Source organism: Oryza glaberrima, chromosome 1 (genome assembly GCF_000147395.1).
Source record: "Oryza glaberrima chromosome 1, OglaRS2, whole genome shotgun sequence".
Taxonomy (NCBI): Eukaryota; Viridiplantae; Streptophyta; class Magnoliopsida; order Poales; family Poaceae; genus Oryza; species Oryza glaberrima.
In genome coordinates, this window is record NC_068326.1 from 18,558,700 (window position 1) to 18,585,482 (window position 26,783).

At 44.8% G+C, this 26,783-nt stretch overlaps 4 protein-coding genes across 5 annotated transcripts; 2 read left to right on the forward strand and 2 right to left on the reverse strand.

The window, feature by feature from the left end:
- Positions 1–26: 26 nt before the first annotated feature.
- LOC127784945 (putative pectate lyase 21) lies at positions 27–1,690 on the reverse strand. The gene has a single exon (XM_052312376.1). The coding sequence runs from the start codon at positions 1,279–1,281 to the stop codon at positions 187–189; it is 1,095 nt and encodes a 364-aa protein (XP_052168336.1). The 5' UTR covers positions 1,282–1,690; the 3' UTR covers positions 27–186.
- On the forward strand, positions 1,280–8,812 carry LOC127776851 (arginine-specific demethylase JMJ20). Its single transcript, XM_052303451.1, has 10 exons — positions 1,280–1,316; positions 4,252–4,694; positions 4,791–4,937; positions 5,455–5,617; positions 5,776–5,893; positions 6,621–6,690; positions 6,796–6,876; positions 7,608–7,664; positions 7,738–7,849; positions 7,927–8,812. Exons 1-10 carry the CDS (start codon positions 1,280–1,282, stop codon positions 8,412–8,414), a joined length of 1,716 nt encoding a protein of 571 aa, XP_052159411.1. The 3' UTR covers positions 8,415–8,812.
- Positions 8,813–10,120: 1,308 nt separating this feature from the next.
- Positions 10,121–16,944, forward strand: LOC127760249 (disease resistance protein RPM1-like). Of its 2 annotated transcripts, XM_052284473.1 has the most exons (3): positions 10,121–15,432; positions 15,511–15,618; positions 15,695–16,944. In XM_052284473.1, exon 1 carries the CDS (start codon positions 11,253–11,255, stop codon positions 13,968–13,970), a length of 2,718 nt encoding a protein of 905 aa, XP_052140433.1. In that variant the 5' UTR covers positions 10,121–11,252; the 3' UTR covers positions 13,971–15,432; positions 15,511–15,618; positions 15,695–16,944. The 2 variants fall into 2 exon arrangements, with proteins under 2 accessions (XP_052140433.1, XP_052140432.1); XM_052284472.1 differs by having other exon boundaries at positions 10,121–15,618.
- Positions 16,945–20,247: 3,303 nt separating this feature from the next.
- LOC127760534 (uncharacterized) lies at positions 20,248–23,957 on the reverse strand. Its single transcript, XM_052284816.1, has 5 exons — positions 23,304–23,957; positions 22,365–22,529; positions 22,063–22,116; positions 21,834–21,980; positions 20,248–20,933 (listed from the first exon to the last, which is right to left on the reverse strand). Exons 1-5 carry the CDS (start codon positions 23,826–23,828, stop codon positions 20,550–20,552), a joined length of 1,275 nt encoding a protein of 424 aa, XP_052140776.1. The 5' UTR covers positions 23,829–23,957; the 3' UTR covers positions 20,248–20,549.
- Positions 23,958–26,783: the final 2,826 nt, after the last annotated feature.

Here is a 26,783-nt window from a genome sequence, read left to right on the forward strand (position 1 = left end):
GCAAATATGAACAATTGAACTTGTGATTGTGGGTTAAATTCATTGCTTAAACTTATTTTATGAGGATTACACACGTGCATGATTATTACACGATTATTACTTGGTAATGATGTACTGACACACTAAATGGATAATACATGAATATTTCTTTTTGATATACACTAGTAACATGGATGGATGGATGGATCACTCGCCCGGTGGCCTCGGCACGGGCTGCCACCCGGCGCACAGCTGCACCACCTCCTTGAGCGCCGGCGACGCCGCCTCCATGGTCCACCTCTCGTAGTACTCCTCCGGCCTGAACACCGCCGCGTCGCCGCCGTCCACCAGGCACGGCCGCGCCCCGTTGAGGAAGGCGTCCCCCTCCGACCTCACCCACCCGGCCTCCGCCTCCTCCCGGTCCGCCGCCCTCTCCGGCACGTACCTGAACACCGCCTTCCTCTCCGCCCCGGCCTCGTACACGTTGCACTGCGACGCCACCTGCGCCTCCACCCCGGCGGCCACCGCGTAGATGCCCCACCCCCTCGTGTAGTTGTTGTACAGGTGCGCCCTCCCGAACCGCACCCGCGGGTGGCGCTGCCGCGTGCCGTCGAAGAAGCAGTGGTGGACGGTGACGCGGATGCCGCGGTCGCCGGTGTGGGACGGGTCGGCGCCCACCAGCATGGTCTTGTCGTGGCGGGAGAAGCGGCACCGGGAGACGGTGACGTCGGTGCTCCCGCGGGTGATATCGATGAGGCCGTCGTCGCAGTCGGCGAGGCTGCAGCGGTCGATCCAGATGTCGGCGGAGGAGGGCTTGATCTGGATGGCGTCCACGTCGTGGCCGCGGCCCCCCTCGATCTGGAGGTTGCAGACGATCACGTGGCGGCACTCCTTGAGCTGGAGCCCCTTGCCGAGGAGGCGCACGCGCTGGCCGCGCCCGTCGATGGTCTTGTGGGAGGTGACGCGGAGGTAGGTGCGGAGGTGGATGTCGCCGGAGACGTCGAAGACGATCCAGAGCGGGCCGTGGGCGCGGCACGCCTGGCGGAGGGTGCCGTGGCCGTCGTCGTCGAGGGAGGTGACGCGGTAGAGCGGGCCGTGGAGCCCGCCGATGGCGCGGCGGCCGAAGCCCTCCGCCGCGCCGGCCAGCGCGCGGAGGGTGCGGTCGGCGTCGGCGTACGGCATGACGGGTCCTCCTCCTCCGGCCGCGGGGTGAGGCGGGTGGTGCATCGCGGAGGCGGAGGGGGCGTTGGATTCGGCAGGTGGAGGAGGAGGGGGGAAGGGGGAGGAGCAGGAGGCGCCCATGGCGGCGCTAGATGGCCGCGCCGCCGTGCCGTGCGGTGCGGATCGGATTAAAACTAAACCAACGCGACACAAAAATGTTAGTACTAGCTCAAATTTGGATCTGAGATCTGACCAAACGGAGAGAAGCGGTGCGGCGGTGATGAGGCACGGCAAGCGAGAAGGACAGTGGTGGCGTCGGTGGAGAAGCGGAGTCGAAGGGAAGACGTGCGGCGTGGCGGAGTACGGGAGAAGAGGCACTCTGGTAGTAGAAGATGACCTCGGCGTCGGCGTTGACGACGCGGCTGTGGTAAAGCGTTACCAAAATTAGGTACACTGCATTATGGAGTGGCCAATCCGCCGGCGTGGTCTGTCTCGGTTGGTCACCGATCGGTCGCCGTCTATATTCGTGATGTTGTCTGAATTGCAATAGTGTCTGAAGATGATTTGCAATAGCGCCTGTGTTCTTTTGAGGTGTTGCCTCCTCTTGGCACGCAAAAGGAAACGACGAGTTAACGTATGGTTAATCAAGTATTAGCTGGATTGATATAATATTTTACAGCAACTTTTTTATAAAAACGTATCGTTTAGCATTTTCGAAAGTTTGCGCGTGGAAAACAATAGAGCCTTAGTCCATTTTATATGTTAGGTTGCTCGAGGAAAATAAAGAAATAAGTCTATTTTGTGTGATCTTTTGCTACTTTTTATATGTTAGGTTGCTCGAGGAAATTAAAGGAATAAGTCCATTTTGTGTGCCTGATCTTTTGCTACTGATTAAGGCTGTGTTCTTTCCCTTGAGTTCCCAACTCATCTTACTCGTTTTCCGCGTGCACACTTTTTAAACTGATAGGTGCGTGTTTTGTAAAAAGTTTATATATGAAAGTTGCTTTAAAAATCGTATTAATCCATTTTTAAGTTTTATATAGCTAATACTTTATTAATTATGCGTTAATCTATAGCTCTGTTTTGCGTGCGATCACAACCTAAATCAACTCTCTCAACCATAAAACCAGGTATAACGTCTTCCCCGTCTTTCACAAACCAGTGTGACTTCTTCGGTAGTTTAGGAAGTGGTTTTTGCTAACATGGCAAGTTAACCATGGTAGACTTGCTAAGTCAGTAGGTGGGGTTCCACTTGTCAGGGATCGATGGAAGAAATTCTTCTCTCCTCTTCTCTTCTTCGCTCCTCTTCTTCCTCACACGAGCGCGACCGAGCGGAGCTCCCGTGTTGTTGAGTTGTCCACCCCTACCGTCGTTGCTGCAACGGCAGCCCTAGAAGAGGAGGAGGAGAACTACGATAGCGGAAGCACCCACAACGACGGCGACATCCGCACGGAGAAGCCATGGAAGGAGACCAAGTAGGTGTGGATCAGCGGGCCGCCCTCGCACCACTCTCCTCCTCCACCCCCGACACCATTGTCACCGCTGTCGTACCAGTGCGCATGGGCTACAAACGCCGATGGCTTCGCGTCCGCATCCACCACGTGGTGAACGTCCTCTACCATCCTCCTTCACCCCTACCCTAGACGCCTTAAACAGCCACATCCATAACCTCCACCACCAGTAAGAGAGGGGGAGATGTTGATGACACCATAGCACAATGCCAGATCCGGAGAAATGCTGACTAGGCCTAGTTAGGATGAAGAGGATGAGATGAGGAGGAAGTTGCTCATATGTGGGTTACACCTGCTGACTCAACACGTATACCACGATCAACCTGTCATATCAGTAAAAACCGCTTCACATCATCGAATGAGTCTATTTGCACCGGTTTTTAAAGATGGGGAAGACATTATACCCTGTTTTAGAGTTGAGGGAGGCGATTCAATGTGCATTGAAGGCAAAATAGACTTATATTTCCGAAAAATAAAAGAGCAACAAGAAGGAATAAGTCCACTTTGACTCCCTTAAAAGTGACCCGAATCTAATCCATGACTCTAAACCGCAAAACAGATATCTCGACCCCTGAATTATTGAAACTGGTGCAATTTCACTCCCTTCGCGGTTTTGGAGGGCGGTTTCATTGACGCGGTGGTGTTGACCTAGTCTGTTGGGTTGACGTGGCGCTTAGGTGGCATTTGAATTAAAAAGTATACGTGGGACCCATTTTTCATTCACACACATAAAAAATGTGGGGCCCACTGACACATGTCATCCTCTCTCTTTCTTCTTCCTCCCCTCTTCTTCCCTTCTCTCTTTCTTTCTCTTTCTCTCCCCTTCGGCCAGCCGCGGGGACCACGGGCTGGAGCGGCGGCGGATGGGGGCCAAAGTGGTGGCGACCGGCGGGAGCTGAAGCGGCGACAGTGGTGGGTTGGAGCTGATGCCCCAGCTCGGGCAGGTGTCCACTCAGGTCTCCCCCTGGCACCCTCGGGCCACGCCGGCACCTAGCTCTTGGATCACCGAAGCCGTTGACCGCCATCCCTCCGCTCGATCTTCTCGGCGTCAGCGTTGTCGTCGGCGCTGTCGTCCTCTGCTGCCTCCTTACCAGCCATCGAGCTGCTTGCTGCTGCTCCAGAACCCGCCATCAGCTCCAGCCCACCACCGCCACTGCTCCCATCGCTGCCGCCGCCGCTTCAGCTCTTGCCGACCGCCACCACTCTGGCCCCCGCCCACCGCCGCTCTAGCCCGTGCTCCCCACGGCCGGCCGAAGGGAAGAGAAAGAGAAAAGAAAGAGAGAAGGGAGGAAGAAGGAAAAGAGAGGATGACATGTGGGGCCCACATGTCAGTGGCCCCCACATTTTTTATGTGTTTGAATGACAAACGGGTCCCGCGTATACGTTTTTAATTCAAATGCTACCTAAGCGCCACGTCAACCCAATAGACTACTAGGACAACACCACCACGTCAGTGAAACCGCCCTCCAAAACCGCCAAGAGAGTTAAATTGCACCAGTTTCAATAGTTCGGGGGTCGAGATATCCGGTTTTGCGGTTAGGGCCATGGATTAGATTCGGGTCACTGTTAAGGGAGTCAAAGTGGACTTATTCCCAACAAGAAATAGCCCCACGAAACGAGCCCAGAAAGCCCAGTAACCAAACCGTCCCGTCCCTTCCAGAAAACCACCGGCGGCACAAATCGCGGCTGTCCCCGACGACGACGACTCCGAATTCGGGAGGACCGAAGCTGCGCAGGCTCCAATCTCCATCTCCACCTCGTGAAGCAGGAGACTCACCGCTCCCGACGGAGAAGATGGCCGGCGGCAGCTGCGGCGGCGGCAGCCGCGTGAAGGTGGTGGGGCAGGTGGAGCGGGTGGACGGGGCGACGCTGAGCTACGCGGAGTTCGTCGACCGCTTCATGAGGCCCAACCTCCCCGTCGTCCTCACGGGCCTCACCTCCTCCTGGCGGTCCTGCCACGACTGGACGCTCGCCGCCGCCGCCGACCGCCGCGCCCCCGACCTCGACTTCCTCGCCCGAAGCTTCCCTTCTCCCCTCGTGCAGGTTAGCACCGCCCGCCAGTGTGCTCCTCGTTGGCTCGATTGCTCATTGAAATAGTTAAGACGCAGGCACGGGTGATGTCGGTCGGTTTTGTCGCAGGTTGCTGACTGTTCCTCGAGGGAGTTCTCGGACCAGAAGCGGCTCGAGATGTCGATGCGGGAGTTTGTCGACCACTGGGCTGCGAGTTCGAGCAATGGGGATTCTGATGGTTCCCTGCTGTACCTGAAAGATTGGCATTTTGTGAAGGTCTGACTAGATTCCGCAGCATGTGTTATGTTGGCTTTTGTTTGCTGAATTTGTGGTATCCTAACATTATCTAGGTTTCTTCTTGCGATCATATTAAGTTGCAGTGTCAGAAACTGCAATCGTATTTGCTATTAGTTTGAGCCGGGCAGACGTGAGATTTAGTCATGTATAACATAATTGTTGCTGTATATCTGTTTGTTTTATTTGTATGCCACAAAATTTTCTTTAGCAACTGAAATTATTAGGACCAATACAGTACAGTTTTAAAGCACATGATATTACATAGTTTCAACACTGAAGTCTATTCCAATTTTGTAGCCTTTTAGGCTATAGTCTATAGAGTAATATCAGTATGAGTTAATTCCACATGTGGTATATGCCTGTGCTTATAAGATTGAACTCTTCCTTTGATAGCTCCAACAATGGAGTGTACTGAATGCAATATTTTATTCTATTCCCAATTGATAATTCATCCCCTGCTCAATGTGGTTGATTTTGTATTGTCTTGACCTTCCAGGAGTACCCTGGTTATGTTGCATACACCACACCAACATTCTTTGCCGATGATTGGCTCAACATGTATCTTGATAGTCATCCTATACATCGAGATTCTGACATTGCCAACCATACAAATGAAATAAACTGTGCTGACTATCGGTTTGTTTACATGGGACCAAAAGGTAAGCTCTGTTTTAAGATTCTACTTATGTGTTGTTCTGAGCTTTACATGTATGACATTGAGGTGTTCTTTCTTCCGTGGCTATGAACATGATCACACATTAGATGTTACACTTCAATTTACTATCTTTCTTGTATTGTGATTTCATCTTCTACGTAGGAACTTGGACTCCTCTTCATGCTGATGTTTTTAGGTCATACAGCTGGTCGGCAAATGTATGCGGCAGAAAACTATGGCTCTTTCTACCACCATCACAAAGTCATTTTGTATTTGATAGGTAATTATTGAGTTGGATGCTTCTTAGAGTTGTGTTTCACTGTTAGATGAATTTTGTCAATTAGACAGCTGTCACTAATAAGAAAATTTGGAAATTGGTGATACCTCTTAGCAGCAATTGTTTCCTGTTTTCTTTGATGTAACATAATTCAAGAATGGCAAGTTGGCAACTCATGTTTTAGATAAGACATTAAATTGATCTTTTAGGAAATACATATATGGCATTATCTGGCTCTTTGCAACTATAAGAGTGAATTATAAGTTAGTTTTCTTTTCATGCAACTAGTATGCTTGATTCTTATGGATGTAAAGCAAATTTAAACAAAGGATAAAGATAAGTCTGTTTATTTCATAACTGGTGTGAGCTATTTCTATTCACTTAGAAGTGATAACTTCCTTCTGAAGTTTAACAACCTCAGCTTGGTAGTTCTGAATGGTGGATAAGTCTTAAAGAGTATGACCTGGATTTTGCCAAAGAACTTGCATAGTTTACCTTAATTTGCAGGCTTATCACATTTGTAACGTACCCTGTCTTTGTTGCAATGTATAGTTTCTGCAATCTATTAATAGCATCCATATGTAACTAATTTTCATTTGGCAATTTATCATGGAGTGTGATCTTGATTTAATTCTTTTGCTCTGTGCTGCCTGTTGTTTTTCCATGCTCACTTGATGAAATAGTACTGTCTATTGTTACCTAATTGGTGATTGTTGATTATGCCATGTAGGAACCTACGATCTTCGGTCTATAACATAAATGATGATGTTTCTGAAAAGCGGTTTCCTGAATTCAATAATGTATTTTCTCTCAGCAATACTTATTTTGAAAAGTTCATTTTGTAGCTCCCCCCCCCCCCCCCCCCTCCTCCCTGTGGTTTAATATTTTAAATGTTCCTTTTGTAGACTAAATGGCTAGAGTGCACTCAGGAGCAGAATGAAATCATTTTTGTGCCTAGTGGGTGGTATCACCAAGTCCATAACCTGGTAAATGCCTTCATCTTCAGTTCTTCACCACATGTTGATGCATTTGATATAATTTCAATGTTGGATTAGATCTGGGCTGCAAATGATAGCCGCCCTAAAAACAGAGTGAGAAGTAGCAAACCTGACCATTGAATCAGATTTGTTTTATTAAGATTAAATATAACTGCTGAACTGTCTGAAAGATCCCCCATAATTACTATAAATTCACTCTCACACCCTTCCATTCTTCCACTTCACAATAACATAAGCAATCTGTCTTGATCTAAACAATTAGATTTGGACTGAAAACTTGAGGGTGAGTTCTCATTATCCTATTTCGAGGATGGTCTGTACTAGATGTATCCAGCAGGAATGGATGTGGGTTTGCCTTCTTGTTATTGAATGACCACAGTTCAACTTCAACTATTATTGAACTGAAATATATTTTATGGTTGAAACTGTGTGCATCTTTAAAGTGGGATCGCTCAGCCTATACCAATTTATGGTGATTGAATCATGTGGGTCTGATCCCTATGACTGCAATTGGTGACCAACCAGAGCAACTTTTTGCTCCCAAACAAATTTCTGATGTCACTGTAACTCAACTTGAACTGCCTTTGAAATGGCAGTGAGGCACTCATTCATGCCACTCTACTCTTTGCATCTTTGCCATTGGACTTTCTATTAAGGACCCCAGACACCTGCAACTGTCAGGAACTTATGAGTTTGTTCCCTTTTGCCATTTACTACAGGAGGATACTATATCAATAAACCATAATTGGTTTAATGGCTACAACCTTCATTGGGTGGTGAGCACGTAATTGTACAAACTTCATTTCAATAGCTATAGCATTTTTTTTTCTAACATTGTACACACTATAGTGGAACTTGCTTCATGAAGATTACAAGGTAGCAAAAGATTATATTGAAGACATTCGGGACATATGTGACGATTTTGAGGGACTATGTCAACGCAACTTAGCAGCAAATACAGGTAATGTTCTAATCATATGAAGAAACATAACAAATGACATACTTTCTGATAACATCATGTTGGGTTTCTCATTTCAGGCATGAACTTCTATGACTTCTTCGTCTTCATAACACGTTTTGCTTTAGCCAATATAGTTGAGCTTTACCATATTCAGAATCCAAAAGATACTGACTTCATTTCAGCCGAAACTGCTAACCACTTTGTCTATAATCTCATGTCAATCCGTGATGTTGCATCAAAAATGGTATCTACAGAAGCTTTCAATACCGAGAATATTTGTAATATCTCAGAACAAAACCGGAGTGCTTTCTCTGATATCATAAAAATATTGGAAGAAGAGAGTTTCAGAAGGTTATTGGTGGCGTTGTCAAAGGCATATAATTACATAGACAGAGGACAAAAAGATTGTCTCAAAATGAAGGATTCAAGTCAGAAGGGTTGTTTGTCAGTAACCTGCTTAAAACCTGACTGTAATGTTGTTGGTGACATTATTTCTTTCATGCGTGAGATTCATGGACCTATGGATTTGGTAACACTAATTGATAGTGCTCTCTCTGATAGATAGTTATAAGCTTACCTGGCACTGTAAACTTATGTTTGCACCGTTGCATAACCTATTTCTTTAGGAACCCTGGATACTTGACCACTGTTAAATGCTCACACCCTCTGCATTCTGGAAGGATAGCTAAGCATGACATTCCCATTACCATCTTGCTATTCTCAAATCTGGTATCGCAACCTTCATCTTTGTAGATCGTATTTCACAGTGTGAAGGATGGGTAAAGAGTACTGTACCATCTGACAGTAATTATACTGTGAAAATTTCTCATGAAGAACAAGTTGGAAATTAAGAGTACTGTATCCGGCGGGCTCCACATATTTTTTCACACTTCTGTCCGAGCGTGTCGCCCTCCCATGGGCGGCTCAGGAGGCGACGACCTCGCCACCACCCTTCTCCCCCTCCTTCTTGCTCCGCCGTCGGCAAAGCCGTGCAGTCGCAAGGACCGCGGTGGCGAGGCTTCGCCCACCTCGCGCTCGGACGGCTAGGGGAGCTGTTCGGGGCGGTGGCAGTGGTGACCGTCTAGATCCACACTGTTACGGTCGAATCTGGCGGGGCGACAGCTAGCGGTGGGGTTGAGTGGTGGTGGCAGCGACTGAGCTCATGTCATGGCGGACTACCATGGCGCGAGGTCAGGCTAGGCCATGGCACGTGCTGGGGCGCGAAGCCGGTGCATGGGAGGAGGTGCAGATGCGGGGGGCCGGCATGTGTACGATGACGACAATCGAATGTAGAAGTGGGGAAGGAGGAGACCGGCGACTGTGCCTGCAAAGGAGGGAGCGGCAGGCGGTAGGCCTCCCCGGGGTTGTGGATCCGGCGGCAGCGCCACTGGATCTGTTCGAGGATGCGGCAATTTACAGCCCCAAGCAAGCGATGAAGACCAACCTCACCGTGGTCACTGTCATCGTCGTCATCTTCATGAGCTACTGTCCTCATCACGGTCGCCGTCGTCTTCCTGAGCTACCGTCCACGTTGCGGTCGTCGTCGAGCCCTTCGCTGGACCGTCCTGCTGTCGCCGTTGACCTCACCGCTGCCGCCACCGTCGCCACCTTCGCCTTCACCTCCGCTGCTAGGGTTAGGTCGAGAGGACAATGGTTTGGCTCGACTTGGTTCAGCCGATTCGATTGGTTTAGTGATTCAACCAGGGGGCAACTAGGTCTATTAAGTCACAAAAAGGCTTGGAGTGTAGAGAGTGGTATGATTCGAAAATTAGCTGATTTATAATTGCATGTTTCTAATTTAATGAATAGTAGTGGTATTTTTCAAAAGCGACGAAGTTATAATGGCATGGATCCAATTAATCCATTCTTTTTTTTTTTCACAAAACTATCCTAGCTTTTCTTCAATCTGGTTGTGTTTAGATTCCAACTTTTTTCCTCAAACTTTCAAACTTCCAACTTTTTCGTCACATCAAATGTTTGGACATATGTATGGAATATTAAATGTGTAAAAAAGAAAAACTAATTGCACAGTCCGACTGTAAATCGCAAGACTAATATTTTTAGCCTAATTACGTCATGATTAGCCATAAATGCTACAGTAACCTACATATGCTAATGACGGATTAATTAGGCTCAAAAGATTCGTCTCGCAGTTTACAGACGGAATCCGTAATTTATTTTGTTATTTGTCTACGTTTAATACTTCAAATGTTTGTCCGTATACTTAAAAAAAATTTAGACGGGGAACTAAACACGTCCTCTGTAGCTGTACCGATCAAAGAACTCAAAAAAGAAAAAAAAAAGTCTGCCTGTTCTCCTTCTCTCTCTCCCCTTCGCACCTGTTCACCTCTCCGGCGACGAGATGGGCCCAACCTGCAGCCTGTCCTCGATGCCTAGCGAACACCGCCGGCCGCGGAGACCTCGGCTCCGGAGGCGGGGGATCTTCCTGTGTGCCCCTCCAGTTCCAGCGCGGGATCGATCCGGTCGTAGGATCTGGCGGCTCTCGTCCACGCCCTCGTCGCCGGCGGCTGCTAGCTACAACGTCCACGAATCTGGCCGTACGCCCTCAAATCCAAACGTTTGAATCCTTGATTCCATCTTATCTTACGTTAATATATGTTGACCCCGGAAATTATCTCAGTTCTTTTTATGCATTTGTTGCAAATTACACTAACCAACTAATCTGGGCATTCTTGTATTGTAAAATAGTGCCGTTCGTCTCCATCTCATTCCGTCCATGGTTATGGTATTTTTGAAAGGGTGGAAAAAAATCTGTGCTATTTTGGTTCAGGTGAAAAAGGGTCTCCATCTTTTTAACCACCTTAAGCACTTAGCGTTGAAGGTGCCCTAACAACGCGTCGGTGGGATGCTACTTGGCGACAGACGCTCCGTTAGCTGGCGACCTGCCGTTCTGTTCTGTAGTGCCAACTTGTTCTTTTTTTTTGTTCAATTTTTAGATATAATAAGACTTCTACATAGAGTAAGTGCACATGCAAAACGAGACAAATTATTAGCATATGATTGAATTTTAATTATTTAAAACTTAAAAATAGATTTATTTGATTTTTTTATAACAACTTCTATGAAGAAATTTTTCGTACGAAACACACCGTTTAGCCGTTTTGAAAAACATGCTAACAGAAACCGAGAAACATTTATGCCATTGGAGTTTAGAACGGAGCCTAATACTGATACTAAATTGCCATGCTGTCGGAAAGTAGGTGTAGCTGGTTAGCTTTTTAAATAATGTGCGTCTCCAATCTCAATCTCAATTCCTTCCGCACATGGCCTCCACCAAAACAATCTACAATAAATAAAGAAGGCAAACTCACCTGCAGAAATCCACTTCTACTCTGTGGAGATCTGAATCAAGCACACTGCACACTGCACACACACAGAAACCATGGCGGAGGGCGTTGTAGGATCGCTGATCGGCAAGCTTGGTGCGGCCTTGGCGAAAGAGGCAGCAACCTACGGCGCATCGCTGCTCTGCCAGGAAGTCTCTGCTCTCAAGCGTCTCTTTGCCCAGATCCGGGACGTCAAGGACGAGCTGGAGAGCATGGAGGCCTTCCTCCATGGAGCTGAGCGGTTCAAGGACATCGACGAGACTACTGGAAACTATGTCAAGAAGATCCGAGGGCTGGCTTTCGAGATCGAGGATGCTGTTGATAAGTTCACCTACAAGCTGGAGGACAAGCATGGGGGATTCACTGCCAAGATGAGGAAAAGGATCAAGCATGTCAAGGCATGGCGTCGTCTCGCACTCAGGCTGCAAGACATCAAGCAAAGGCTTGAACATGCCGACAGGAGGAAGGTCCGTTATGATCTGAGTGTGATTGGGAGTAGTGGTCACTCTAAATCCCCTGAACAATCTTTTCAGTTTGCGAGGGAAGAGGATCTGGTGGGGATTGAGATAAATAAGGAGTTGCTGATGCAGTGGCTCGCGGGTGATTCGGAACAAGGGTGTAAAATTGCAACAGTTTGGGGGATGGGAGGTGTGGGAAAGACCACTTTGGTTTCCCATGTGTTCAAGACTGTGAAATTGGATTTTGATGTTTCTGGATTCGTGACTGTCACAAACAGCTACCAATTTGATGATCTATTGAAGAAGATCTCCACAGAGTTCGAAATTCCAATCGATGCTGATAACATTGCGGTGGGAAGCCTAGGTCAGAGCATTCATAACCATCTGAAAGGCAAAAGGTACATCTTGGTTCTTGACGATGTTTGGCAACCGAATGTTTGGTTTAATCTAAGGAATGTGTTTCCTGCTGAAAGCACTGGTCGGTTTATTTTCACTACTAGAATGCAGGAAGTAGCATTGCTAGCAACTAAAAAATCTACAATTGAATTAGCACCGTTAGATGCACATTGTTCATGGCAGTTGTTCTGCAAAGAAGCATTTTGGAACACTGACAACAAAACATGCCCTAAGGAACTACGATGTATAGCTTTGATGTTTGTAGATAAGTGTGCTGGCTTGCCCATTGCCATTGCATGCATAGGCCGCTTGTTATCCTGCAAACACCCGATATACTCTGAATGGGAACATGTGTACAAGGACTTAGAGATTCAGCTCACCAACAATGCGATCCTTGATGTTGATATTGTTCTGAAAGTCAGCTTGGAGGATCTTCAACGTAATTTGAAGAACTGTTTTTTGCACTGCACAATGTTTCCAGAAAGTTATGCATTCAACAGAAAAAGATTAATCAGACATTGGATAGCAGCTGGATACATTCAAGAGTTAGGTAGCAAAACAGTAGAGGAAGTGGCAGAGGGCTACTTAAATGAACTTGTAAACAGAAGCCTGTTACAGGTAGTTGAGCGCAATCTATCTGGTCGAGTTCGCAGGTGCCGAATGCATGACATAATCCGTTTACTTGCCCTCAGAAAATCAAAGGAGGAATTTTTTTGTCAAGTTTACAAGGGCTCTGAGGCATGTTCAATCGAGAATACACGTCGTTTATCAATCCAAAATGTAAGTATTCAACACCTTTCTGGATCAAGTGCACCATGTCTCCGATCCCTCCATGTTTTCAGTAGTAATCGGAGAATTGATTCGCTGGAGGCTTTCCTCAAATCATTCAAGTTTCTGTCAACGTTGGATCTTCAAGGTATTTCAATCAAGAGGCTACCTAAGATTGTTTTTGACTTGTTTAATCTACGGTTCTTGGGTCTTCGCAAAACATATATCGAGTATCTCCCAAAAGAACTGAGTAGGTTACAGAATTTGGAAGTCTTGGATGCTTATGATTCTAAGCTATTGATTCTTCCAGTGGAAGTGTCCACACTTCGGAAACTGAAATATCTATATGTGGTAAGAGTTCCAGAGGGATCTTATGATAGAGTTCTTGCTTTTGATGGCCTCCAAGTGCCTATGGGTATCTGTAATTTGATTGACTTGCTGGCCCTGCAACTTATTGAAGCTAGCACTGAGGTTCTGCGTCATATTGGATGTTTAACCAAGTTAAGAACCTTTGCAATCGGTAAAGTTAGGACTGAACACTGTGCAGATTTGTGTGATGCAATCATGAGAATGACTCGTCTTGTTCATATTACAATCATTTCAGCTGATGAGAAAGAAGTGCTACAGTTAGAAACACTTCGTTTACCTTCTACTATTGCAAAGATTGATCTAGGGGGCAAGCTAAGCGAGGAATCCATGTCACGGTTGATCTCAACCAGTTCAAACCTCGTTAACCTTACTGAATTAAACTTGTGCTTCTCCAAACTCAATGAAGACTCTTTTGCTTGCCTCTTGAATTTACACAACTTAGTTGAGCTTTATCTTTCAAAGGCTTATGACAGAAGGGAACTAATCTTCCATGCAACATCATTTCCAAAACTCAAATTACTATCAGTATGGGATGCTCCAAATCTCAGAAAAATTGCAATCCAGCAAGGTGCGTTACAAAGTCTTGTTAAGCTATGGCTAATTGATTGTCCAGAATTAAGGGATGTTCCTGATGGCATCGAGCATCTGAGAACCCTTGAGCATCTGATAATTAAGGGAAGTTCAGATGAGCTCCGGAGAAAGCTTGAGATAAAAGGAAAATCGAACAAACGCAACGAAGATATAATGAAGATCAGCCATGTCAAATGGGTCGAAATTGTTTAGGAGAAATGATCAAGAAAAATGCGGTGAACTAGACGAAACAAATAGGTGAGAATGTTAGAGCAGATCATATAATCTTGAGCATCCAGTTATTCTCTTTATTTTTCAGTAGACGCATCTAAAACTAGCAGTTTGTTTTGTGCATGTAACGGCTGGCTGGAAACAGTCCGGAGTACCGGAATTCAGTTAGCCCATATAGGCGTTTTTTCAGATACTTGTGATCGAGCTTTGAGCCGCGCGTGGGATGGCACGCATGTTGGGTTAACTGGTCAATCTTTTGCATGTAACTGCCCACATTCTAGGGCACTGATAAAAGGAAGAGAAAAAAAAGGCAGAAAAGCTACTGAAGTTGGCAGCACAAAATCCTGTTTTGCTCTGTTCTCGTTTCTTCAGTTTTACTGATCACATACGAAAATATTCAGAGTGTGAGCGAGTTCCAGAGGACGATCTCGGTTGATCATTGACAGAGAAAACTTTAATAGGTACACAGTACATATGTTCTGTATGCACGCATCAGGTACATCTCCTGAAACTAAACCATCATTTTTTTCTTAACGAACACCTAAATATTTTGTACATATATTTCCCTACAAAAAAGAATCATTCAGAACTTGATGTCCATCCTCTGCGCGTTGAGAGTATTACATCCTCTGACCAATCGAGTATAGGATGGAAAACCTCTATTTTCTTTTTCTCGAAAACATAGGAGAACTGTGTTTCATTTTCTTTATTAAGAAGAAAGAAATATTTACAAACAAGTGATCTGGTACTCTTTAACTTCCATGGAATCTGGTACTCTGCCATTAGTCATCCGCACCTGAGGTGGCTTCACTGTCGCTGCTGTGGAGGTAGATCGCAGACGAGCGATGGGAGGCAGCGGTGAGGCAGAGGAAAGGGGGCGATGCAGAAGAGCGATGCAGGTACGGGTGCTGAGAATATGGGACTCAACTCAACTTCCTCAGAGGACGAAACTGCCCCTCTGTAATGACGTTTACTCTGTTAAGTGATTATCTATAAACCGGATGAGACTCCCTAACTTTGTGCAGTTTGCAGTTGTGGCACTACCATGTGGGCCAGACACGTTTGGCCCACATGTTAGTGCCACAACTGCAAACTGCATAAAGTCAGGGGATCTGTTTCCCTATAAACCATCCATGAGCTTTAATACTCATGCAGTTTATTTTTTGAGGAGCATAGAAGCACTTCTCTTTAATTTGTTCAATGATTAGTACTAATGAACCCTGACTTTTCATCCATCTTTTCCTACCTTTCCTACAGTGTACTAAATTTATTTATCTCCAAACTTAGCTTGGCAAACCATTTTTTTGTTATTAATTAATAACTAATATCCTTTTTATTCCTAGCGTGATTGTTAAAAAAACATATCGATGATTACTTAGTTATTCCAGTAGTAAAGCGTGGGGAATCACCTAGTTGGTTTGATGGCTACAACCTTCATTGGGTGGTGAGCACGTAGTTGTACAAAATTAATTTCAGCAGCTATATATAGCATATGTTTTTTCTAACATTGGACACACTATAGTGAAACTTGCTTCTTGAAGACTACAAGGTTGCAAAAGATTATATTGAAGACATTCGGGATATATGTGATGATTTTGAGGATGTTAGCGCAACTTAGCAGCAAATAAAGGTAATGCTCTAATCATATGAAGAAACAAAACAATTGGCATGGTTTCTGATAACATCATGTTGGGTTCTCATTTCAGGCATGAACTTTTATGACTTCTTCATCTTCACAACACGTTTTGCTTTAGCCAATATAGTTGAGCTTTACCATATTCAAAATCCAAAAGGCCCTCGGTTCAACAGAAACCGCAAACCACTTTGTGTATAACCTCATGTCAATCCGTAATGTTCCATGAAGAGTGATATCTACAGAAGCTTTCACTGCCGAGAATATTTGTAACATCTGAGAACAAAACCGGAGTGCTTTCTCTGATATCATAAAAATATTGGAAGAAGAGAGTTTCAGAAGGTTATTGGTGGCGTTGTCAAAGGCACATAGACACAGGACAAAGTGATTGACTCAAAATGAAGGATTCAGGTCAGAAGGGTTGTTCGTCAGTGACCTGCTTGAAATCTGACTGTAATGTTGTTGGTGACATTAGTTCTTTCAAGCGTGAGATTCATAGACCTGTGAATTTGGTAATACTAATTGATAGTGCTCTCTCTGATGGATAGTTATAAGCTTACCTGGCACTGTAAACTTGTGCTTGCACCGTTGCATAACCTATTTCTTTAGGAATCCTGGATACTTGACCAGTTGACCACTGTTGAATGCTCCCACCCTCTGCATTCTGGAAGGATAGCTAAGCATGACATTCCCATTACCATCTTGTGATTCTCAAATCTGGTATTGCAACCTTTATCTTTGAAAATCATTTCACACTGTGAAGGATGGGCAAGAGTACTGTACCATCTGACAGTAATTATATTGTGAAAATTTCTCATGAAGAACTAGTTGGAAAGTAAGGAGCTAATTGTTGGTCAGTGACTTGCTGTCTTGGATATGTATTTCAAGGTGAATCCACTGAAGGTGACACATTGACATACTGCTAATACTTTCAGAAAATGACCTCAAATGTTTCACCATAGAAGATAGAAAATACTATGTTCCTTCTTTATGTTGTTTTAGATGCGTACGGTAAAACACCAAAGTCTCACTAACATTTTTGTATTGGAGACCGTGTCAACGTCCTAAGCGACATGTAAGAAAAAATGACGTTGTTTTTCTTTTTCTTCCATGGATTATACTGATTTTGTTTTAGTTTGCTATTTTCTTTACCTTTTGTTGTGCTCCCAGCAACCAAATGGAAGTTCTTGATGATGTAGCATTAAGAGTGTCTGCATACCAATAAATGCTCTCAGCTGCTGTTGTTATGTTAGGCTGCTAGCAAATATGTATTGGGTAAAACATCGATAACTTCTTTGCTATTCAATAAACATGCAGCTTATAGCCAACAGTGCAATGATTTTTCTCTTGATAATCTCTGTTGTATAATGATGTATTTATGTGAAATTTATACATCTTAAACTCCTAAGAGAATTCCAATATGAACAGCAAATCTTATAAATGCAATCTGCTAAAAAGATCGTTTTTCCTTTTTTTAAAAAAAAAATTGTGGCTTGTTTTGCTGTTTTTTTGTTCTAAAATTCTTTACTACAAAAAAAATGCTAACAATCCATCATAATGTCTAACTGATAACTAGTTGTTAGTTGTTACTCCTTTTTTCTTATGGGAAAACGGATCATTTCCCATTGCTTAGGCAAACACTATGATTTGCATCTCATCCTGTGACAACTGATGATGTGGCCGCAGAGGCCGAAAACAACACATAGGAAAACTGTAAAAAGAAAAAGAAGAACTGATTGTTTTGTTCTTTAATTTATATAAATTCACTGTGCAGTTGCACAGGCCTCAAGGATATCTGTGGATATGAATGCCTGAAAGCAACAGATTTCTGTGATAAGTAAAATTATCTTCAAAACCGGGCCCGTTCTTTCTGATACACACACATGCATGACCAGTAAGTATACGTCCTGTAAATCAAAACCGTTTCGTATTGGATTGGATTGTTGCTGTTAGAATGGCATGGCCTGTAACCTGGAAGAAGATTGTCCGGTGTGGTATGGTAGCACTGGACCGCTGATTCTGATTGCATTGGTGCATGGCAAATTATTGTTTGTCAGATCCATCTGGGGACTAAGTAGCAGCAACAGCAGCAGCAGCAGGTATGCTTGTCTTTGTATGCACTGCACATCTGTTGGCTGTGTCTCCTGTTTGTGCTGCCATCTTTGTTCAGCTTTCCAGTGCCACATTATGCCTTTGTCTACCAGATTGTTAACCATGCCAGGAGGCTATCATGTATACTGTCTTCTTTTTTTTTATACCACTAACATGGTGAAAGAAGACAGAAGAACAAGAATCACTGGGAGAAGTGGAGGATACCTTCTCAAGTGTTCTCTTCATGCCGGCAGCCTTGAACAATACAGAGGAAGGCCGCCTCGGTTTTCGCTGTTACAGGTTAGTCATTTTACTGATACTGTATTTTTATAGCTGTGACTTTTGTTGCACGAGACCTAAATAGTTTACTTTGGGCAACTGTGGATGTAATTTACTAGTTACGTTGTCTTCTCTACATTCACCAGTTTGAAAGTTTCCTCACTCTACTAATAATATTGTTACCCTAATGGTGCAACCTCCAAGACTCCCAACACAAACTGTGTTGTAGATCTCTTTCAGACTTCACACCTTTTGTCTGTATATCAGCAAAACCCAACAGAAAATGTGTTCTAACATCACTGTTAGTTTGCATGTATAATTCAAAGGGGTGGGCTTTATTTTATTACAAATATAATCAAATAGTTTGTCACTTTCTCTTCACTTAACTAGCTAATTAAGCTTCAACATTTCTCCTTTGGCAGTTACTTTGCTGAACTGAACTGTTACGATCACCTGCTAACAATTGCAGCCGTTTCTCACTGCCGAGTGTGGCTTGTCGATCGCTCTCACACCACATGCTCCCATCAGCAAGGGACAAACGGTGTCCTGCTGCAATCCTGCTGAAATGAACTCCAGAAGCTTAGCACTGAAACACAGATTTTTCAGTGGCTCGCTCACTTCCCGGTGTGTGGCTTCTTCAACAGCGTACGTGCAGGCTCCAGCCTGCAGCAGCTGCACGTACTCTCCCTCCTCTTCTCTTTTTTACCCTTTACTGCTTTCGGTGATGGCCATGTTCTCCTACAGAGTCATCTGTTTGCTAGGGATGATAAATGTGGCGGTAATTTGGTCTGTCATCGGACTTATCGAGCCGGTATGCAAATCGAGAAACGGTTCGGTAAACTAGCCGAGTTCTAAATGGAACCAGTTTGGAATTCAAATCCCTAGCAAAATGTATTCGGAGTTCTTCGGTTCCAGTTGATAACAGAGAGGTAATTAGGGTCTGAGACTGTTTCAGTAGAAATAAGATTAAAAACAGTATTATTTTCGACCATTTCCGTTTCTACCTATATGTAAAATTTAATTTTTCTGATTTTTGACATGGCATTCATGTTGTCACTAAATAGTTAAATTCATAAATATTAAAAATCCTCGAATTTACCAAGACCGTTTATGTAAAAATGATATCGCTTCGGACCGTTTTCATCACTAGCATGGTTTTGGGAGCGGTATTCGCTGACTGGATGAATGGTTTTGTATACCATGCTGGTACATAGTAGCTGCATAATTTGAGTAGACGGACGAGTGGTCCAGGCAAAACGGATTGGATGGACGGATGGGGTTTGGGATTAGATGCTTCTGCTTTACTTCAAATGCATCATGGATGAAAACGTGGACGTGAAGGAAGGGACAAAATGCTTTGGGGGAGAAAAAAGAAAGAGGGGAAAAAAATTATACACCTACAGTCTCTAGGGACAGCATAGTATTCATGCTAGTTCCATCGTTTGATAGAACTGTATATATTCCCTTCTCTTCCCTATATTTCTCACTTTCATGGGGACGAATGCAATTGATTAATTACACCTAATAGTAATAATAGTGTTGAGAGCCCAGATCGAGGTGGTTAGTATGCTTGATTGCTTCTTGTGCTTCTAATGGTAGTGATGTGTGCTGATTGCTCGAGGTGATATTGCTTAGCGTTTAAGCTCGGTACATGCATTTTTGTACTACCTTTGGTTTTTTGCACTGTTTCCTACAATGATGTTTCCTCTTATGTTTCTCTGAACATTTGAGTCGGATCCAAGGAAGGAAGAAGGTGAATGATATGTGTTCTTCTTTTGTTTCTCTAAACATTTGAGTCGGATTCATGGAATGAAGAGAAGGGGAATCGTCTTTGTTGCGGTGGTGGTAGTGTTGTAGTTGCATAACTTATATAAATTGCATCGTCCATATTTACGCACTTACAGGACCTCTCCAGATTGAGGGATTTTTATAGGATTTTCAAAGGAATATTGTAGATAGGAAATATTTCCTTTCAGTGAAACAAAGGAAAATATCCATCCACTCCTACCTTATTTTTTTTCCATTTTTTATGTTTTTCCTCTATCTATCCGTACTGTGTTTTTCAATAATCTATTTTATTAGACATGCATTCCCCCGTATTTCTACGATTTTTCCTATTTCTACATTTTTACAGTATTGTGATGGGAATAAGCCCATACATGTGTGTTTGTGCTTTTGGTAGGAAATTTAATGAGCAGTTCTTTTATATTTAACTGAAAAAAAAAGAGACTTAACTCAAAGGAGGGAAAGAGCCGCTTATAAAATTGACAATGCTTGTATATACTACCAATTTGACTACATTGTTGAGGACTACAACACTTGTACAACCCACAAACTAGCTGATCAACCTTTGCTAGCCTTACATCCTTTGGCCTCAATCGGCACCTCATCACCTCAACATTTCAGATCATCATCAAAAATCAAAAAAGAAACCACCATTCTCCCTTTTGAGAAACCAACCTTTGGTAAAAACTAAAAAAAAAAAGACCACCAGATCCATATTTTTTTTTAAAAAAAAGAAGAAGAATTGAAGAAGAAGAAGAAATCTATCAGCATGGCTAGGTGCACTTGACGTTCTTGCCGGGGCCGCCGTAGTAGAAGTAGTTGCCCCAAACGGCGTTAACGCCGCCCTGGATGTCGTAGCAGTCGGGGTGGTCGGCGGTGACGTGGAAGCCGGCGGCGAGGGGGACAAGGCTGTTGTCCCAGTCCACCACCTCCAGGTTGCGGAAGTAGGAGGCGCCGCCGAACCCCTCGCCGGCGAAGTGCCCGCTCCCCATCTGCGTCGCCGTGTGCGCGCCGCCGTCGGCCCTCGTGTTCACCACCTCGCCGCCGAACTGCACCATGCTCGCGTGCGACGCCAGGTGGCTGAACAGGAACGACGGCCAGTACCCCACCAGCTCCCCATTCCCGAACTCCAGCCACCAGTTCCCGTGGTTCGGATCCTGCGAAATACATTTTTTCGCCATCGTTTTTAATTAAGTTGTATGCACCGGCCAGTTCGTCGTCTATCATTTTCACGAGAAATCAGTCATCTGTATTTGTTGTTAAAAACTAAGTTGTATACACTGACCAATTCGTTTAGTGTCAAATGGTATAATATTCGTTAACAGTTCACGGAAAATCCGTTATTTCTCTTTGTTTATTAAAAATTAAGTTGTATGTACCGATCAATTCAATAAAGTTGACGAACCGGTTATACCTTTCTTCTACTACAGTTTCTACTCATTCACATTTGGCACTAGTGAAATGAGGGAATTGGGACGGTGAGGGTTAAAAGGACGATGGTTTGCTGATGTCCCCTGCAGCTGGTCCTGGTACATGCTAACATGCATATCATGTTTTCAGGCCCAATCGACAGTACTACTCTATCTATGACCGTGACTATCCAAGAGTGTACATATATGTCCACATAGGATGCCCAACTATTTTGTTACTCTTAATAAATGCTACTCCTAGTAGCATCTGCTTCGTTCCAAAAGCTGTGAAGAACTCCTCTAGCTACTCCTACACCTTCTTCTAAGGTTCAATACAAAGATGCCACTGTTAAACTACAACTGAAGCGAGAGGAAAAGGCGATGCATACTATGCTGCTTTAAAGTGTCAGACTGACAGTGCAATGATGAGCAATGCGTGCTGCTGTCCTGGATGGAGCAGCAGATGCAGATGCCGGTCAAGAGCCAAGAGCGCTATAGCGTCAGTTATTTCAGGTTGGTGGATGAACACCAAGCACGGCTCAGAGACTTCAATAAGGCATACGATGGAAAACGCAGAGGAAGTTAATTGCTAACTAGTAGTAGTAGAGGATTAAATTTGGATATGCGGTTAGATTTTGATTAGTTTACCTTCCAGACGAGCAAGCTGATGTCGAACTGGCCGCCCTTGTAGCCGGACGTCGGCGAGATGGCCGCCCCCATTGCGATCCTGCTGTTCGTCTGGACGAACCCCGAGCAGAGCAGGTTGTAGCACCCCGTCGTCTGGTACGCGTCCGTCTGCTCATAATTCAATATCGTATCAAAGCCTATTTAAATAAGAAGATTCGAATGCGACGAAAAAAGAAAATGAGTGTTTTACCGTCCAGTAGGTGAAGAACCTGGGAGAGTTGTCCCCGTACAGCTGGGGGCTCACCTGTCAGAGAAACAAGCGAATGTCAGCTAGTACGTACTAGTGAGCTCCTTGGTTCTGTCATGAAAATGGAAGGAAGCACTCCCTCCATCTCATAACAAATAAATCTAAGACGAGTTTTGACATATTTAATATTACGAATCGGAACAACTCTTTATCCAGATTTATAGTAATAAGATGTGCCGTATCCTGGTTTATGTTTCGAACAGAGAAGGTAACAGTGGGGAATTGGAGATGGGAGAGATGTGGACCTGCCAGCCGGCCTCGATGGTGTTGAGGTCGTTGCCGAAAGAGCCGGCGATGACCCAGATCTGCGAGAGGCTGAACTCCTCCGGCGTGCTCACCTTGGGCGCCCACACGTTGATGCTCGCCTTCGCCCCGTAGTACTCCTCCCCGGCCACGTACCCCACCGCGTGCTGCCACACCCCCAACTTAATTTCAGTTAATCAATGCACTTAATAACCCATCTAAAATTAATCTGCAGTTAATTGCAGTCAAGCAGGCAGCTGGGATGGATAGAGAAATGAGATAGTAGTATACTCCTATTTGGGATCAATGCTGATGCAGCAATGGCGACAAAAGCAGTCAACCGAATAGGGTCAAAATCGGTGAGGTTAAAAACTGGTCACTGCCTGACTCTGAAATCTGAATGTCCTTGCGGCGGGTATCGTCATCGGTGTAGATTGTACGTTTTTTTTTATATATATTCTCAGCCATATGACGTGACACTTTCAGCTAGTCTATTTGTCGTCAGCTGCTCAGATATACAGAAAGAGAGAAAAAAAAGGGGACAAAAACAAACTCTGGTACCAATCGGAGATATGCAGTGCATATGTATTTCGAGCGCTATTTGAAAGGAGGAAAAATTCGAATTGAAAATAAATGAAACTGGTTTTGGAATTTTGAACAACTTTATTTTCATATCAAAATTGAAATGATTCAAGAACAGAGAGCTATTAAGTACTAGGAAATGATGCAATGCCATGTAGATAATGGCTGAACGAGAGGAAAGATTGGAAGAATGGATTCTTTTTCTCCCTCTTTTCAAAATCGAAATGGTTCAAGAACAGAGAGAAAGAGTAGTAGAAGTATGAATTAACTATGAAATAATGCAATGCCGCCATGAAGTGAAATAAATCGAAGAAATGGATTTTTCTTTTTTTTGTTGTTGTTGTCGAAGAAATGCTGACCTCGTGGCCGCCGGAGACGGAGTCGCGGCGAACCCTCGCCGTGGGCGCGCGGCCGAACCTCCTGACGGAGCTGGCGCGGAGGACGTCGGCCTCCGTGGTGCGCCTGATGGGCACCGACCCCTCCGGGCACGACGCGCCGCCGGCGGACGACGCCCACAGCTGGACGCCGGCGTCGCCCGCCGCCGTGTCGTTCGGCCCCGGCCGCGGCCGCCACCCCCTCGGCCTCTCCGGCGGGCCCCGCAGCGGCCTCTGCCCGCGCAGCCTCGGGTGGTCGAACGCCGGCTGCAGGTGCGCCGCCACGCAGTCGATGAGGTCGCCGTCGGGGCTCTCGATCGTCCGCACCGCCGGCTTGTTCACCCGCCGCAGCAGCGCCTGCACCCTCCTGTACCTCCGCAGCTCCCGCCCCGCCCGCAGCGCCGCCGTCGCCGACGACGACGTCTCGTTCGCCGCCGCCGCCTCCGCAGCAGCAACAAGAACCAGCACCACCACCGCCACAAGCAGCGACGAGGCAGCTGATGACGCCATCAGCAGCAGTGGAGCTTCTTCTTCCTCCTCCTCTCGCTGACGATGCCGCTCTCGCGCCAAGATGAATACATCGATCGGCAGGCTCCCTCCCTCGAGCTCGGAGTACACACTCACTGACACTCTGAGTGCTTCTTCTTGTAGCAATCTCTGCTTCGCCCAATGAAGAAGAAGACGAAGACGACGACGCAGAAAGCAAGCAAGCAACCAATCTGGAGTGAAGTAGCTGGGAAAACCGCCGTCTAAGCAAAGGTCTCGGCGACCAAGGCGAAGCTAAGACTCACAACGGCAGCAGCTATATACCACCACTGGACACTGGCACTAGCACTAGCTAGCACCAGCTGGTGATCATCATCTTGCTCATGGCTAATCAGGAGAGAGAGAGAGATCGAAATCAAGATGATGAGAGAGTTAACTAGCAAGCTAAGCTAAGCTTAAGCTAGGGGGGCCGGGCCGACAAAGCATGAGGCTTTGCAGCATGAGGCAATTGAGTGAGTGAGTGAGATACAAGAACAATTATTATAATTTACTACTACTTGAGAATTGAGAGGAGAGGAGAGGAGTAGCTTTTGGGAAAGGGGCACCCTGCCCAACCCCAAGTGGCCGGCCATGGCAATGGATTGCTACTGCTACTGCCTTGCTTGGGCTCAATTGCTCACTGCAATTGAGTACTCCTCCTTGTACAAGAATTTTTTTTTTTTTTGCAAAGGAAAAGACATGTAGTACAATGGCTTTACTGTAAAGCAGTTTACATGTATACTTGTACAACATCATACAGGTTGGTAGAGCGTGTATGGCAAAGGCCCATACACCCCCCCCCCCCCCCCCTCTCGAGTATTTTCTGCATCTGTGTATGTGCTACTGCTTGTACTGATGTGGTGTTCTTCTTTGACTGATGAGATATGCTAAGATTGTTCTCAAAAAAGAAAAAAAAAAGATATGCTGAGATTGACATGAATGGAGTCGGGCCATGATGAACAGGTTGGTAGTAGACTTTTTTTCTTTTGCAAGCAAATGCAAAGCATGTCTACCTACGTGCATTTCTCTTCAAATCTGAGCGCCCTGTAATGTGTGAACTAGGAGATGCACTAAATTGGAATGCTCAGACTACACTCAAAAGGCTTCTAGTAGAAATTTTCACATTCCTGACAAGAGGGAGAATTTCATTAACACAACTACTAACCAAGTTCCATGCTTTGATGCATTAGGGCAGTACTGCTTAAGGTAATCTTTTGTTAAGCAAATACTCCCAAAGTCCTAAAATATAGTAACCTAACACTGGATCCAACACATTATAATACGATTAATAGTAATACGATGTGTCTAATCTGATTCTAGGTTACTATATTTTATAACGGAGAGAGTATTACTTAACCTAAACAACCAGCACGACCAAAAAAATCTCCTCTGCCTGACAATTTTAAATCTGACAATCTTTTTTCAATGCATTAAGCAATACTAGTACTTAATCTAAACAACCAGCCCAACTCAGTTAATCTTCTATTCCTGACAATTTTAAATCTGGTCAATCTTCAGACTGTGGGTGTTCTCATTGGAGGAGTGGTGGTGGTGGTGCAAAAGCAAACAATGCTCTCAAGTTCAAGTCTCAACAAGGGGGCCAGCAGGTTGCTTTGGGTTGGGTTTGGGCCTCCCTTTTTGATTTTTTTTTCCTCTCATCCTTCTCTTCTTTTCATCTCCCCCCATCTCCTTTTACCTCTTTCCTTCAGTACATTGGGTTTTGCAGGAGCATGCCTGCTTGTTCCTCCTAAATAGCTACTCAACCACACTGTTCTTGCTTCTTCTTCTTCTGCTGCTGCTGCTGCTGCTTGGTCCTTGCTATTAGGTCAGTAGACTTGTGGTCTCTGTACTGTATGTATGGTGGTCCTCCATGTCCTTGCTTTCACTGCTTCCTAGGACCTTAGCAATGCTACTCCTAAGCTTGTTTTTACATGCCAAAAAGGCTTCTATGGGATTTGTTTGCAGGCAAGAATTTTTGTTTCTCACCATCTCCTTCCTTGCCAACATGCCACTTTTCTAGCAACAAATGCTCTCTTTTCTTTAAAGAAAAAAATTCTGAAATGAATAGCAGCCAACTTTAGCGCGACCCCGGGAACTTGCACTAAATTTTAAAGTGCAGGTGAGATTTGAAAAATGTGTTTTGGACCATCATATGATATGTCCGGAGTACAAGTTTGGAACAAGAACACCACCTTTGCTGGCTCTGAAACTGTTGCCAACACAACCACAGGGCTCAAGCAGTTTTTGAGACATTTTTGTGAGTGGTGCTGCTTTAATTTTGAATAAGTTTTGGCAGCGCTTCTGCATGTGCTGCCTTGCCTGTTCATCAGAAGAAGAAGAGTTGCAGAGAAATCTCTGTGCCTGAGCTCGTGATCATAGCTCTGGATTCTGGAATAATCCAACAGTCTTCTTTTCTAACGAAGATATAGATTTTATCTCGATTTTCATTAGCACATTTTTCAAACTGCTAAATGATGTACTTTGTATGAAAATTTCCTCTATAGAAGTTGCTTTAGAATATTAGATAAATTTATTTTGCAAATTTATAATAATTAGAGCTTAATTAATTATATGTTAATGATTTGTTTGTTTTTCGTGCCGAACTTTATTTTCTTCTTGAATAGAGAGGAACACCATCTCTGAACTGAACCTCGGTACAGAGTCAAGAACAGCAGCTGCTGACTTGCTGTATACAGTTACAATACACGCATGCCTCTCTCAGATTTCATTCCCATTTTCAGACTGTCAGAGATCTCTGCATGCTTTGCTGCAGTGTGTAGTATCAAAGCTTATTTAGTTACTGCCCTCAGCTTTTTACCACTTAGTTAGGATCTCAGGAGCGCCCTTTTCTTCTAACCAAAAACAAAAGATAATCTCTTTTAATTGGCTTGCTTAGCTACTGGTAATCATGCTCTGTGTTACTGTTGCTGTTCTACAAGA

Excerpts from the sequence above, each read along its gene's own strand:
- LOC127776851 (XM_052303451.1), top strand. The coding sequence starts at position 1,280 with ATGGCGGCGCTAGATGGCCGCGCCGCCGTGCCGTGCG. Across the intron at positions 5,618-5,775 it reads TGTTTACATGGGACCAAAAG|GAACTTGGACTCCTCTTCAT; the intron begins GTAAGCTCTGTT and ends TCTTCTACGTAG. Across the intron at positions 7,665-7,737 it reads GCTACAACCTTCATTGGGTG|TGGAACTTGCTTCATGAAGA; the intron begins GTGAGCACGTAA and ends TACACACTATAG.
- LOC127760249 (XM_052284472.1), top strand. The coding sequence starts at position 11,253 with ATGGCGGAGGGCGTTGTAGGATCGCTGATCGGCAAGCTTGGTGCGGCC.
- LOC127760534 (XM_052284816.1), bottom strand. The coding sequence starts at position 23,828 with ATGGCGTCATCAGCTGCCTCGTCGCTGCTTGTGGCGGTGGTGGTGCTG. Across the intron at positions 22,117-22,364 it reads CCATCGAGGCCGGCTGGCAG|GTGAGCCCCCAGCTGTACGG; the intron begins GTCCACATCTCT and ends TTTCTCTGACAG. Across the intron at positions 21,981-22,062 it reads GGTTCTTCACCTACTGGACG|ACGGACGCGTACCAGACGAC; the intron begins GTAAAACACTCA and ends AATTATGAGCAG.
- LOC127784945 (XM_052312376.1), bottom strand. The coding sequence starts at position 1,281 with ATGGGCGCCTCCTGCTCCTCCCCCTTCCCCCCTCCTCCTCCACCTGCC.